General features: G+C 49.6%; 1 protein-coding gene across 2 annotated transcripts in view; it reads left to right on the forward strand.

Moving 5' to 3' along the window:
• LOC107106578 (perilipin-3-like) overlaps positions 1-13,919 on the forward strand; it is a 28,358-nt gene extending 14,439 nt beyond the window's left edge. Inside the window, exons 3-8 of one of the 2 annotated variants that reach the window (XM_015406762.1) lie at positions 3,014-3,209; positions 4,373-4,455; positions 5,385-5,655; positions 9,008-9,207; positions 12,444-12,572; positions 12,668-13,919. In XM_015406762.1, the coding sequence (XP_015262248.1) occupies positions 3,014-3,209; positions 4,373-4,455; positions 5,385-5,655; positions 9,008-9,207; positions 12,444-12,572; positions 12,668-13,015 (1,227 nt within the window). In that variant the 3' untranslated portion in view covers positions 13,016-13,919. The remainder of the gene's footprint in view (positions 1-3,013; positions 3,210-4,372; positions 4,456-5,384; positions 5,656-9,007; positions 9,208-12,443; positions 12,573-12,667) is intronic. The other variant, XM_015406769.1, reaches the window with a different exon arrangement.
• The last annotated feature ends 281 nt before the right edge of the window (positions 13,920-14,200 follow it).

Here is a 14,200-nt window from a genome sequence, read left to right on the forward strand (position 1 = left end):
GCTCAGTTATAATTCTTAAGGCCAAGCAGTGTCGGGTGATGACAGCCAATCAGCATATGTTTTTTGGGGGGCCGCTCTAGGAAATTACCTCCTCACTCTCGATTCTCCCACCTCCCCTCCTGCAGGCCTCAGCTTCTCATGAGAAGTTAATGACCACATCTTCCGCTCTGGCCTTGAAGGTGATAAGGGCTGTGTAGGCCGAGAGGGCAATTAGTAACAGCTGCAGGCTGGGAGAAGCCCGTCACTGTTCACATTCACCCTGAAGGGTGAGGTCAGGGGTGCTTTTCCTCACAGGAGGGAAGAATTTCTTATTCTGCAGGAGCATCTGGTGGTAGGGTTGCCAGCCCCCAGGTGGGAGCGGGAGATCCCCCCCAATTTCACAGCTCCTGCCCACCGCCAGCCAGGTGACCAGCGGGAGAAGCCCCCCCCCCAGCCACAACCTGGTGTGACACCCTCAACATGATGACGTCACTTCTGTGACATCATCACGCCGGGGGCGACGCTCTGGTGTTTGGGGCAAAACTCTACGGCAGTGGTGGCGAACCTATGGCACGGGGGCCAGAGGTGGCACTCAGAGCCCTCTCTGTGGGCACGCGTGCCATCGCCCCAGCCAGGCCCAGACCATCGTTAAAGTGTTGAATTCTCTGCCAAATAATTTTAAGTAAATGAAAGCATTTGGGATGGCTTTCCTTACTTTGTTTGGATCATCTTAAGTTAATGTAGGAGTTGTTTTTTCTAAAGTAAAACCTCAGTATTTAGGTTAAATTGCTGTGTTGGCACTTTGCGATAAATGCGTAGGTTTTGGGTCGCAGTTTGGGCACTCGGTCTCTAAAAGGTTCGCCATCACTGCTCTATGGTAATTGGTGTGATTATGTCACTTCTGTGTGACGTTCACGTAACATCCCCCCCCCGCTTCCTCCACTCCCGGGAATCTACCTCCCACTCCCCTGCCAGCAAGAGGTAAGCACCCCTTTCTTAAAAGCAGCATGCACCAGTTCACCCTTAACCAATTTATCCTTGGGCAAGAGTGAGAGCACCTGGCCCACTGTCACCCTGTCAACTTCATAGCAGAGTTGGAATTTGAACTTTCATCTCCCAGTGTTCTAAGGGCTCCTGGGAGAAGTATTTACGATGCTTTATTACACTGCCTTGCGATGATGACGATGTCTCTTTGAGGTCGGTGGAGCTGAGACACAGAGGCCTCATCGAGATCTTTAATTTGAGCAGTGAAGCCCTCTAGAATTCTTGTTGGAGGAAACCGCTTTCCTTCTAGGTTTGGTCAAAAGAAATTAAGTCTGCTGGTGTTAGAAGCTGGCGGTGCACAGCACTGATTGGCTTGGCTCTGTGTCATCAAGGGGTGACCCTTCCTACCCCTTACTTGGAGTAGTATTTGCAAAGTTTTTTATTTATTTATTTATTTCAGTTTTACCCCGCCCTCCCTGCTAGGCAGGCTTAGGGCGGCTTCCAAAAACTGACAAGCAGTATACATTTACAATAAAATATAAATACAAGGCATCAGTTAAAACACAACCAATCAGTATAAAACATTCATTAGATGGCGATAAAACTAAAGTGCAGTTTAAGGACACATTCAGCGGTGCCCCCTCATTAGGTCGTATTGGATCAGAGTTCACACAGGGCGCTGCTGGTAAGACATCTCTCCTATCGGAACGCCTGCCTGAAAAGTTCTGTTTTCACGGCCCCGCGAAACTGACAAGTCCTGCAGGGCTCTAATCTCGACAGGAAGCTCGTTCCAGTAGGACGGAGCTACAAACGAAAAAGCCCTCATCCTGGTTACCATCAACCTGACTTCCTTAGGGCCAGGGAGGTCCAGGCGGTTTTGGGATCCAGTGCTCTCTGGGGAACATACGGGGAAAGGCGGTCCCTCAGGTAGGCCGGTCCCTGACCGTAAAGGGCTTTAAAGGTCAAAACCAGCACCTTGAAGCGAATCCGGAATGCTATTGGCAGCCAGTGCAGAGTCTTAAGGACAGGGTGGATGTGCTCCCACCTAGGGAGACCCATCAGCAGCCTGGCCGCCACATTCTGCACCAACTGCAGCTTACGGAGGGCCATCTTTCTCTGTTGCTGCAGGAAGGTGAGCGGAATGACAGTTCTGTGTAGAATACACATTTGGATACATCTGTCGTGATTCTTGTAGAATACACATTTTGTAGGATACATAATTCTGTGTAGAATACACATTTGGATACATCTGTCGTGATTCTTGTAGAATACACATTTTGTAGGATACATAATTCTGTGTAGAATACACATTTGGATACATCTGTCGTGATTCTTGTAGAATACACATTTTGTAGGATACATAATTCTGTGTAGAATACACATTTGGATACATCTGTCGTGATTCTTGTAGAATACACATTTTGTAGGATACATAATTCTGTGTAGAATACACATTTGGATACATCTGTCGTGATTCTTGTAGAATACACATTTTGTAGGATACATAATTCTGTGTAGAATACACATTTGGATACATCTGTCGTGATTCTTGTAGAATACACATTTTGTAGGATACATAATTCTGTGTAGAATACACATTTGGATACATCTGTCGTGATTCTTGTAGAATACACATTTTGTAGGATACATAATTCTGTGTAGAATACACATTTGGATACATCTGTCATGATTCTTCCACAATCATCTCCTGACCTTGCGACTGAGCGGTAAGAAGTAACAGTGTTGCACACAGGAGACCTGGATTTGAATCACTGTATAATCAGGAAACATACTCATCTTGGGCCAGCCACGGTCTCTGATTCTTGCCCACCTTAATGGGTTGAGGTGAACGTCAAATGGGAAATTCCTGAATGGGCTGCTCCGAGTTCTAGTGTGTGATAAATAATACTTAGGACTTGTGGCGTGGGAAACCTGCTTTCGTGACTAGTGTCAAGTTTTTGGTCCTTCTGAAACACTTCCACGAGTTGTTTTGTCTCTCTGAGCCTACCTGTGTCCAATCACCATTCTTTTCCCTCCCCCTTTACGTCAGTGTGCAACTGGCAGGGTGGCGAACCTACCGCTGGTCAGCTCTGCTTACGACATGGTCTCCTCGGCTTATGCCTCTACTAAAGAGAGCCACCCCTATGTGAAAATGGTCTGTGACGTGGCAGAGACAGGGGTCAAAACCATTGCTGCAGCTGCTGTCAGTGGGGCCCAGCCGATCCTGAATAAGTTGGAACCACAGAGTAAGTATCTTTTCTACCCCTGGCTGCGTGCAAAAAGCAGGAGAGGCTAGCAGTACGGAGGGAAAGGACTGTATTCAAATCCTGGAAAGTTAAGACTAGGGTTTCTCTAAACCAGGGGTGTCGAACTCTTTAGTTATGAGGGCCGGATCTGACATAAATGAGACCTTGTTGGGCCGGGCCATGTGTGTCATTAAATGTAATGCCAGGTAGCAGAGATATAAACTTTATAAAGGACACAAACACAAAGCGGTTTTTTTTACTTAAAATAAAAACTTGCTTAAAACATTTGCTCTGTGAGCTGCAAACCTACTTTTGATTTATTGGCGTTCACCACAGAAATCTCATGCTCAGAGTTCTGAGTCTAGGACCCAGGTTAAAACATGAAATGTCTGAGTGATGAAGAGAGTCTAGCGAAGCAAGCTATGATGCAGCAGCAGCAGAACTGAAAGCAGGAGACGGCCAGTTCCACTGCGGGCCTGATGGAAGCCCTCCGGGGGCCTAATCCGGCCCCTGGGCCACATGTTTGACACCCCTGCTCACAGAGGACAAGGGTGGGAGTCCTTGTATACCAGGAGTCCTCAATGTGGTGGTGCCCGCCGACACCTTTCTTAGTGCCTGGCGAGTGCTTTTATTAAGTGGTTGGGGGCCAGATGGGGCTTTTGCCCAGCAGGGTTCCTGACTGGCCATTGGAGATCTGAATGGCTATACGGATTTTTTAAAAAGCTATGGAGCAGCCGCTACCGTGGTTTGAGGACAGCAGAAGGGAGAGGAAGGACTGGCAAATGATAGAGGGTGACTGACCAGCATGTGAACCAACCAACAGAATATACTGATTTGGCCACCAGAGAGTACCCAGTGCCTTCTTAAAGTATCTTTAAGATGATCCACGACTCGCAAATGGCGAAGTTGATGTGGCGTGGCTGCCACCACAACACAAGGATCTTCATTGTGTGACGGACGGTCCATCACGGTAGCCATTTTGTGGCTGGTGCCATCACCTCTGGCAGCCATTTTGTGGTGGTGCCTGCCACCCTGCGTCGGAATTCCAAAGGTGCGCACAGGCTCGAAAAGGTCGGGAACCCCTGTCGTATACATTCCCAGGGATAAACTGAATCTCAGCTCTGACGTGCCCTGATTGGAGATCTTTTCTCTGTCATCTGCAGTCTCGAGTGCCAACGAATATATGTGCAAGGGCCTGGATAAACTGGAGGAGAAGTTGCCAATCCTTCAGCAGCCAACTGATAAGGTACTTGGCCAACCCTAATTCTGTGAGCCGCTTAATATGAGGATGCAATTCCCCCCCCCCAAAAAAGTGGGGTTTTTTGCCAATGTAGTGGATGCACCAAGGAACTGAACAGCAGATGCTTAAACTGAGAGCCAGTTTGGTGTCGTGGTTAAGTGCGTGGACTCTAATCTGGGAGAGCCGGGTTTGATTCCCCACTCCTCCACTTGCACCTGCTGGATGACCTTGGGCAAGCTGTAGTTCTGATAAGAGCTGTCCTTGAAAAAGAGCCGTTTCTGTCAGAGCTCTCTCAGCCCCACCTACTTAACAGGGTGTCTGTTGTGGGGAGGGGACGGGAAAGGAGCTTGTAAGCCACTCTGAGACCCCGAGTGAAGGGCGGGATATAAATCCAACCTCCTCCTCCTCCTCTTCTTCTTTTTCAAACCACAAGCCACACATGGCTCTCATCTCTTCTCTCTTCTTTTACCTCACAGGGTGTCTGTCGTGGGGAGGGGGAAGGGAAAGGAGTTTGTAAACTGCTCTGAGACTCCTTTGGGGAGTGAAGGGTGGGGTATAAATCCAATCTCATCTCTTCTCTCTTCTTTTACCTCACAGGGTGTCTGTCGTGGGGAGGGGGAAGGGAAAGGAGTTTGTAAACTGCTCTGAGACTCCTTTGGGTAGTGAAGGGCGGGGTATAAATCCAATCTCGTCTTCCCCCCTCCCCATTCCCCCACTCCTTCTTTCCCCAAAAGAAGCAGTGTCGTAATGAACTGAACGCACACGGATCCTCTGCTGGCTAGACATAACCAGATCCCTATCCCAGTCTGGCTTCGTGCCTTCAAGTCTCTCCCTACGGCCCTTCTAAAGCTGACCCCGGATAGTGGATCTGTATCCCTCTGAGTCTCGTACTCCAAAACACGTATTTGTGCATAAACAGCCGTCTGTCTTTTTAGGTCTTTTCGGACACCAAAGAGCTGGTGACTTCCACGGTGTCCGGGGCCAGAGATGCTGTCAGCAACACTGTCACGGGGGCCAGGAACACCGTCACCAGCACAGTGACTGGGGTGGTTGACAAGACCAAGGAGGCGGTTCAAGGGGGCGTGGAGATGACCAGATCAGCAGTGGCCACAGGGGTCAACATGGTGGCCAGCGGTGTGGACAGCATACTGGGGAAGTCTGAGGGCCTGGTTGATCACTACCTTCCGGTAACGGAGGAGGAGCTGGGTGAGTCGGAAGGTGGCCTTCTCTTTGGAGAATGACTTCTGTTTGGTGCCTTCATTTTGAGGAATGACTTTTATTGGTACCTTTATTTTAAATTTGTTTAAAACCCCACCTTTCTCCCAGGTAGCTGAAGCCCAAGGCAGATAACAATGGTGAAAAAGTGTGAAGGAAGAGTCTTGGGTAGTTTGGTGCAGTGGTTTGATTCCCCACTCCTCCACTTGCACCTGGCTGGATGACCTTGGGCAAGCCATAGTTCTGGCACAGCTGTTCTTGAAAAAGAGCAGTTTCTGTCAAGAGCTCTCTCAGCCCCACCCACCTCACAGGGTGTCTGTTGTGGGGAGGGGAAGGGAAAGGAGTTTGTAAGCCGCTCTGAGACACCTTTGAGTAGTGAAGAGCGGGGTATAAATCCAATCTCTTTTCTTCTTCTAGGGATGTGCATTCGGTTTGTCTGAACTGAATGTACCCCTGAAAATGGCCCATTCGGGTCCCTTTTGGGCTGCTGCGGGCCGATTCAGATTCTCTGATCTGAATCGGCTTGCCACCAAATTGCCGCCAAATTTCGGCGGCAGTTCGGCCCCATTATACCCTATGGGCCATTGAAGTCAATGGCAATGGCAAAACCATAGGGTATATTCTGGGGGCTGGAGGGGAGCGGGTTTGAGGGAGAGGCTCCAAACTCACAGGGTAGCTGCTGGAGCCTCTCCCCAAGATACCCACCAGGTTTCAAGAACATGGAACCAGGGGGTCCAATTCTATGGGCTCCCAGACCGGTTGCCCCCATCCCCTCCATTCTCTATGGTGGGGGAAAAGTTACCTAGCCCTCCGTTTTTCTTCTTCCTGAGAGGAGCTTGGGTCCCGCCTCCCTCAAAGCCTCCGATCGCCATCTTGGGGGGTTGTTTACATTTGCCGATTAAAGTTGCCAAAGTCTCAAAGGTCTGTAAACGCTTATATTGGAAAAGTTCTCTGATTTAGTCCTTCTGCTATAATCCATTGCCACTGCAAGGTCAGTCCCACCCACCCCCATCGTATTTCCGCTTCATTAGATCACTTATGGGCGTAGGGCGTCCCCTCTCCCTTCCCGCTTAAATTGGGGGGGACTTCACAACAGGGCTCCGATATCTCACTTCAACTTTAACCCACTCATCCGTCTTCAAAACGATCTGACAGGTCTCCCTGGGATCTCGCTGAGCAGAGTAGAATCGCCAAACCTTCATAAGCTTGTCCCGGTGGTTGCCTCAAGTCCAATACTAGGAATCAGAGCAGGACCTTCGGGGCAGAGAGTAGCCCCCCTGTGCCGGCTGTCGGTCGGAGGAAGGGCTCTCCAAAGCCCCCTGGCTAGGAACCCATTAACCATGGGCTCCATGGGGGAGTGCACACAATCGCGCTTCCTCCTAATCCCCGGTTCATGGCACTCTTGGAGCTGTGAGAAGACGTGGCCATCACTGAGGCGCCGAAAACCGGAAGTCTATTCCATGCATAATCTTGTAAACCTCTATCGTCACCCCTCAGTCATCGTTTCTCCAAGCTAAAGAGCCTTAAGCTCTTTAACCTTTCTTTATAGGGAAAGTGTTCCAACCCTGTATCATTCTAGTTGCCCTTTTCTGCACTTTTTCCAATGCTACAATATCCTTTCTGAGGTGTGGTGACTAGAATTGCACACAGTAGTCCAAATAAGGTTGCACCATCAATTTATACTGGGACATTATGATACTGGCTGATTTGTTTTCAGTTCCCTTTCTAATAATCCCCAGCATAGTGTTGGCCTTTTTTATTGCAGTTGCACACTGCCTCGACATTTTCAGTGAATTATCTACTACGATGCGAAGATCTCTCTCTTGGTCAGTCTCTGCCAGTTTGGACCCCATCAACGTGTATTTTTGGTTAGGATTTTTGGCCCCAATGTGCATCACTTTGCACTTGGCCACATTGAACTCCATTTGCCACGTTGATGCCCACTCGCCCATCCTCGACAGATCCTTTTGGAGTGCTTCACAGTCCTCCCTGGTTCTCACCACCCTGAACAATTTAGTGTCATCTGCAAATGTAGCCACTTCACTGCTTACTCCCAACTCCAAATCATTAAAGAACAAGTTAAAAAGCATTGGACCCAGTACTGAGCCCTGCAGTACCCCACTGCTTACCACCCTCCACTGTGAAAATTGCCAATTTATACTCTCTGTTTCCTATTAATTAACCAATCATTAATTAATCCTTCCAAATTTTATGATCTCCAGATGGCATCCATAACGTAATCTAAAACCTACTCTGGGCTGTTCTTCTATCTCGCGGGCAGGTTAAGGAGGAGGCCGAAGTGGGCAAAATGGAAGAAAAGAGGGAGGGTGCCTGCTATGATGGAAAACCGTTGCTGTCCTCAACCAAATTGCCTTGCGGAACAGGCCCTGATGAGTTCCGCTAGGTTGAAGCCGGGGCCAAGAAGGCCCTGGCTCTGGTCGAGGATGGCCAAGGAGAAATAAAATCCTCATGGGTTTGCTTCCCAAGGACCTGTGCGTAGAATTGCAGCCTCCGCTATTCCATGCCATCAGGGAGCAGAAAAGTTAATCGAGTGGTAAATGGAAACTGCTCTGACGTGTGATCCAAGTTCTGACCACCGGATCTTGGCCAGTCTGGTACAGCTCCCTGTGGGCTGTGGTGTGTGTGATCCTAACTATGCTGAGCAGAGCACCGGATCTTGGCCAGTGGTCTGGTACAGCTCCCTGTGGGCTGTGGTGGGGGTTGAATGACCATAACGCTATGAACAAGACCAGGGGTTATTTAGTAGAAAAAGAGGTGCAGGAGCTCATTAGCATAACCTATTTGCATATGCCACACCCCCTGACATCACCGGAAGTGTGTCAGAAGGCGACACCCATCGCTCAGGCTCCACTGGGCTGTTTTGGATTGCTAGCTATTGGGGGGGGGGAACGTGCAGATCTGTCCTCGCAGAGGAGGGAGAGCTTCTACCTGAATAAAACTTGATCTTAAAGGTGCCACTGGACTGTTTTGGGACAGGGGGTGGCTCTGCAACTTACCTGGCTGCTTCTTGCTCTGACTGAGGGCTGCTGGGAGCAGGGGGTGGGGCTAGTTGCATGTGCCCGCCCCCTGTGCTCTTTACTGCTGGAGCTCCGCTCCTGCAGGAAATGACCCCTGAACTAGACCTCTTGTCTCGAGGCTTCCACTAGCACCCCTAGAAACGTGGCTGTACTGAGTCAGTGTAGCAATTCTGAGCTGTTGAGTATGTGGCGTATGTGGCATGCCAAAGCATTTTGAGAGAAGCTGGGGGGGTGGGAAACCAAAGATAATTTCTTCAATGTTCGTCTTCTTCACCTGTTGAGCCCCCTCTCTCTGACTTTTCTAGCTCAGCTGGCCACCTCCATGGAAGGGTTTGACATGGCCTCCGTGGAGCAGCAGAAAGAGCAGCAGAGCTATTTTGTCCGCCTGGGCTCCCTCTCGAGCAAAGTCCGCCACCGGGCCTACCAGCACTCCCTGGGCAAGCTGAGGAACGCCAGGCAGGGCACTCAAGACGCCCTTTCCCAGCTCTCCCAGACCATCGAACTGGTAAGGAAGCAACCTAGATTTTGGATGGTCCTCATTGCCTGAAGATGTCTTCCTGCAGCTGTGCATGATTCTCAGATCTCTTACTGTCAACTTAATGTGAGTGTTGCCTGGCTTCTGAATGAGGGAGAGTCCGGCTCAGCTTTGCAAGACCTGAGCTGCTATGCTGATCCTAGTTTCTTGACAAGAGCCTAACTCCTTGGCGGCTTAAGAAGTCTGCAAGTACTAAGCTGTCTGATCCGATGTTTGAGAGTTGTTAGGGTGTTGCTGTCTTAAGAAATGCCACAGGGTCTGGGAAGTATTAATTTTAGGAGTCTCTTGGAATTCTGAGCTATTTAGCAGGTCACGGCCTGCTCAGTGGGGTACAGGAAGCCAATGAGGAAATGAGCATCTGTCAAAGTAAAGTGTGCCATCTGTCAGGTTTCCCAATCAAACACTCAACAACGTTCCTTGCTAAAGTCCAGTTTATGGAGGTCAGTACTGGTGCCACCATGAACTCTTGAGTCAGGAATAACCAAATGCAAAATGGTGGTCACAGATATACCCCCTTCGAACCAGGCCCCCGGATATCACAAACCCAATAAGCAAGCCACCTACAAGCGCGGGCAGAAAGCAGCAGTTAGATTCCCAGTGGGGAAAAGCAGACGAGGGAGAGCCAAGTCTTCGAGGCCACTAGGCAGATAGCTAGGGTTGCCAAGTCCTTACCTGTCCCGGAGCGGGGGAGTCTGGGCTTGCTCCGGGAGTCTTCACATGCGCGCGCGCCGCAGGCACGTCACAGGGAAGTGACGTAAGCATGTCGGGGACGTTGGGGGCGGGGCAATCATCTCTCGGATGATTGTGGCCCCGCCCCCAACGTCCCCGACGTGCTTACGTCACTTCCCTGTGACGTGCTTTGGGGGTGGGGTTCCCTCCGGTGCCCAATCCGGCACCGCCGGGGAACGGGCCTCCCGGGCGGGGTTTTCCCCGCCCCCCGGGGGGACTTGGCAGCCCTACAGATAGCAAAGGCAGCAGAGGGTGCCGGAGAGGATGGAGGCACCTCCTCCCACGTTCCAAGGCATGGCAGCTTCAGCTGACACCATCAAGTTGCCACCTAGTCATGGCAACCCCCATGAAGTTCCACCTCATAGAGTTCTTAAGGCCCAAGAAGAGTAGAGGCAGGCCTGTAGCTGCAGTGGGGCGTTTCGGGGCCTGGCCCCCTGACTTCCTGCCAAGGGCCCCCTCCGATTTCTATCCAGCCCCCCGGCTGCCTGGCTCTCTGGGCCACTTGGAGGACTCCCCACCACCGCCTTTTCCCCAAGCGTGGCTTGCTTCCCCATCTAGGCAACCAGAGTGTGAACGCCGCAAAAGAGTTTTAAATTTTTTATTTTTATTGTATTTTTTATTTTGTGACGTCAGTGCCCCCTGAATGACAAAATCCTGGCTATTGCCTCCCTCTGCCTCGCAAAGCCAGTTTTCAGTGGTGGTCTCCCATCCAAGTACTAACTGTGGCTGCCACAGCCTACCTTCAGTCAAACAGTGAAGATCTTTGTGCTGCGGTGGCAGCTGGTGCCAAAACAATGTATTTTTTAAAAAGTCTGTGCAGCCAATCAGATGGCTTCCTAGGCAAAAGCCCCCCTTGCCACCCACCACCACTTTATACAAACACTTTTCTCACAGACCTGAGGCAGATTACAGAATTTTTTAAAAAGTGCAGCCTAGGACAGGGGTCCCAAGCCTTTTTGAGTGTGCAGGCGCCTTTGAAATTCTAACACAGGACAGTGGGCAAAATCACAAAATGGCTGCCGCAGTAGGTGGAGCCCGTCACAAAATGGATGCTGCAGGAGGTGGAGTTGACCACAACATGTCAGGGATTGAGGTGATATAGCACTCTCAACAGTCACTCTTCAACCTTTCAGGCAGAAACTCTATTTAACACAATGCCTTTTAATCTACAGGGCCAGTCAGAAGCTGTGAGTGCATAAGTCCCACCTGCTTTCTAAAAGCACTTCTGTGGGTTAATGTATCAAAAACGAGACAGGCTTTGGTGTGAATACAGTGGGAAAAATAAAATGAGTTCACCGAAGAAAACCACTGTTCTGGGACTTTAACACACTTGGTTGTACTTTTCATAGTGCTTATAATGCAAATTTCTTATATTACACAACAATCATCCTTATGTAAAGTACATGCCATAAACATAGGCAAAGCCAGTAGATTAATGGTGTGAGGAGCTGCGGTGGCTCAAGTGGTGAAGACGCTGAACTGCAGGCTGTGGAAGGTCAGTAGTTCAGCAGTTCGAGACCCGGGTGCCGCATGACGGAGTGAGCTCCCGTCTCTAGTTCCAGCTCCTGCCAACCTAGCAGTTCGAAAGCAAGAAACTGCAAGTAGATAAATAGGTACCACTTTGGTGGGAAGGGAACAGCGTTCCGTGCGCCTTGGTGTTTAGTCATGCCGGCCACATGACCACGGAAACATCTTCGGACAGCGCTGGCTCTTCGGCTTTGAAATGGAGATGAGCACCGCAACCCTAGAGTCAGATTCGACTGGCTTTCGAGCAAGGGAACCTTTACCTTTACCTTACAAAACAGAAGCTTGATGCAAATGTTACCTTCCCACTGAAGTGGCACCTATTGATCTACCTGCAAGTTCTTGCTTTCGGACTGCTAGGTTGGCAGGAGCTGGAACTAGAGACGGGAGCTCACTCCGTCATGCGGCACCCGGGTCTCGAACTGCTGAACTACCGACCTTCCACAGCCTGCAGTTCAGCGTCTTCACCACTTGAGCCACCACAGCTTGTACTCACACCTTTATCTACTTGGCTTTGTCATTGTTCATGGCATTTACTTTAAATAAGGGTGATTGTTAAGAAATCTGCACTGTAAACATTGTAAAGAGTACAACCAAGTGTATTAAAGTCACAGAGCAGTGTTTTTCTTCGGTGAGTTAATTTTCTTTTCCCCATTGCCTATGTTTATGGCATATAAGAAATTTGCATTATAAACATTATAAAAAGTACAACCAAGTGTGTTACAGTCCTAGAACAGTGGCTTTCTTCAGTGAGCTCATTTTATTTTCCCCATTCTAAAAGCACTTGGTGGGCACCAGGAAAGGTCTTGGTGGGTGCCATGGCTCCCATGGGCACCCCGATCTAGAAAATGTCCACAAATGTTAAAAGAAAAGCGGGGCCGCTTGCTCTAAAAAGCTGTACAGTTTTGCTGACTGAACATGGCTGAGGAGCCCTCCTTTGTGATTCCTTGCAGATTGAGCACATCAAACAAGGGGTTGACCAGAGAATCCAGAGCACCCAGGAGAAACTGCATCAGATGTGGCTGCAGTGGAATCCAAAGCAGTCCGCTGAGACCAGCCAGAAAGAAGCTCCTCAGCCAGAGGTAGGTTGCTCTTTTCGTTTCTGGGGAAACCATTTCTCAAGAATCCCTCGGATGCTTTGTCTGACCCTCTTGACCGGTCCCTTTTCCCCCCCCAGCAGATTGAGTCTCAAGCTTTAGAGGTTTCCCGTGGCATCGCTCAGCAGCTACACTCCACCACGGCGGCTCTGGTCTCCAACCTCCAAGGCCTCCCTGCAGGCATCCAGGAAAAAGTGAGCCTTGTCCGTCAAAATGTCGACGAACTTCGGACATCATTCTTATCTGCCAAATCCCTCCAGGACTTGTCTGCGTCCATCTTGGCCCAGAGCAGGGAGAGGGTTACCCAGGCCCGAGAGCTGACAGATGAGTTGCTGGAGCATGTTACCCACAATGCACCCCTCTCTTGGCTGGTGGGGCCCTTCGCCCCATCTGGCAAGCCGGAAAAGGAGGAAATAGAGATGCAGTAGAACTTGGAAGGCTTTCTTGTGGGAGTAAGGGTGGGCTGGTGGAAATCTAGGCTGCTGTTAGTATTGGCTTGCACATGGAATGGCCTGTTGGCCCAAACTGGAAATTGAACTAAGTTCCCTTCTAAGCCTGAGAGCACCATTCTAAAAAAAAAAGAGAGAGCAGAAAATGCTGTGGGAGGGAAGCCTGGGAATGTTATGGCAGTAGAAGTCGAGCCATGGCCTCATATTTGAGGCAGACTGCGGCCTACAAGCTTTGGCTGCCATTTTTAAGGCCTGTCCATTAGCGCAGGCAAGATGTGCTATCTGTCTGTCCTGCTGTGGCACTCGTCGGCCAATTAAAAGCAAAGCTTGATATTTAGGGTGCTGAAATCTTGTTCGTCTTCCCCCTCCCATTCCAAAATGCAAGCAAATTATTTTTCGAGACGGTAGAGAGAACTTGCAACACTTTTGTGGGATTGTTCCAGCACTGTTTGGCAGGGAAATGTCCCCTAGAGAACTTTTTTTGTGTGGGAGTGTACTGTCTTACAAACACACCTGGTGTTGAAATTGAGGAATTGGGCACAAATGTTGAATGTAATGAATAGAACCTGGAGAGGAAAAAGTGTCTTTTCAACTCTTGCATAAATATCTCTTTCTATAATGAAACAGTAATGAAATGGAATACCTACAAGGTGTAACATAAACCATTTGTCCCTCAAATGTCTTGGTTGACGGTTCTAGATTTCTGAATTCTAAAGCTACCAGGGAAAGGGGGGGGGGCAACTAAGTGAGCTGCTTCTCCTCTAACTTGAAAAAGCATATTTTCTGAAACTTGTCTGCAGTTGTACTTAAGGAAAGTTGTGCCTTTCTTGCCCCACACTGATTATATATCCCACACGTGTGCCTTGATTTCACCAATAAATGTTATTGCAATAAAGGATGTTCTTGTGTATTGGGTGGGGGGGGACAAGTTAAGGGCCTAGCCCTATCCAAAGTAAACCATTCATCTTCTTGGGAAGAGGGTGTTAGGACCTCCAGCTCTGGGTTGGGGGATATCTGGAGATTTGGGGGGTAGAACCCGGAGAGGACAAGGTGTGGGAAGGGGAAGGAACTCAGCATGGTACCACGCCGTGGAGTCCACCCTCCGAAGGAGACATTTTCTCCAGTGGAAGAAACCCACCCCAATCGGGAACTACAAAGAAACAA

The sequence above is a fragment of the Gekko japonicus genome, unplaced genomic scaffold, assembly GCF_001447785.1.
Source record: "Gekko japonicus isolate JY-2015 unplaced genomic scaffold, Gekko_japonicus_V1.1 scaffold1972, whole genome shotgun sequence".
NCBI lineage: Eukaryota > Metazoa > Chordata > Lepidosauria > Squamata > Gekkonidae > Gekko > Gekko japonicus.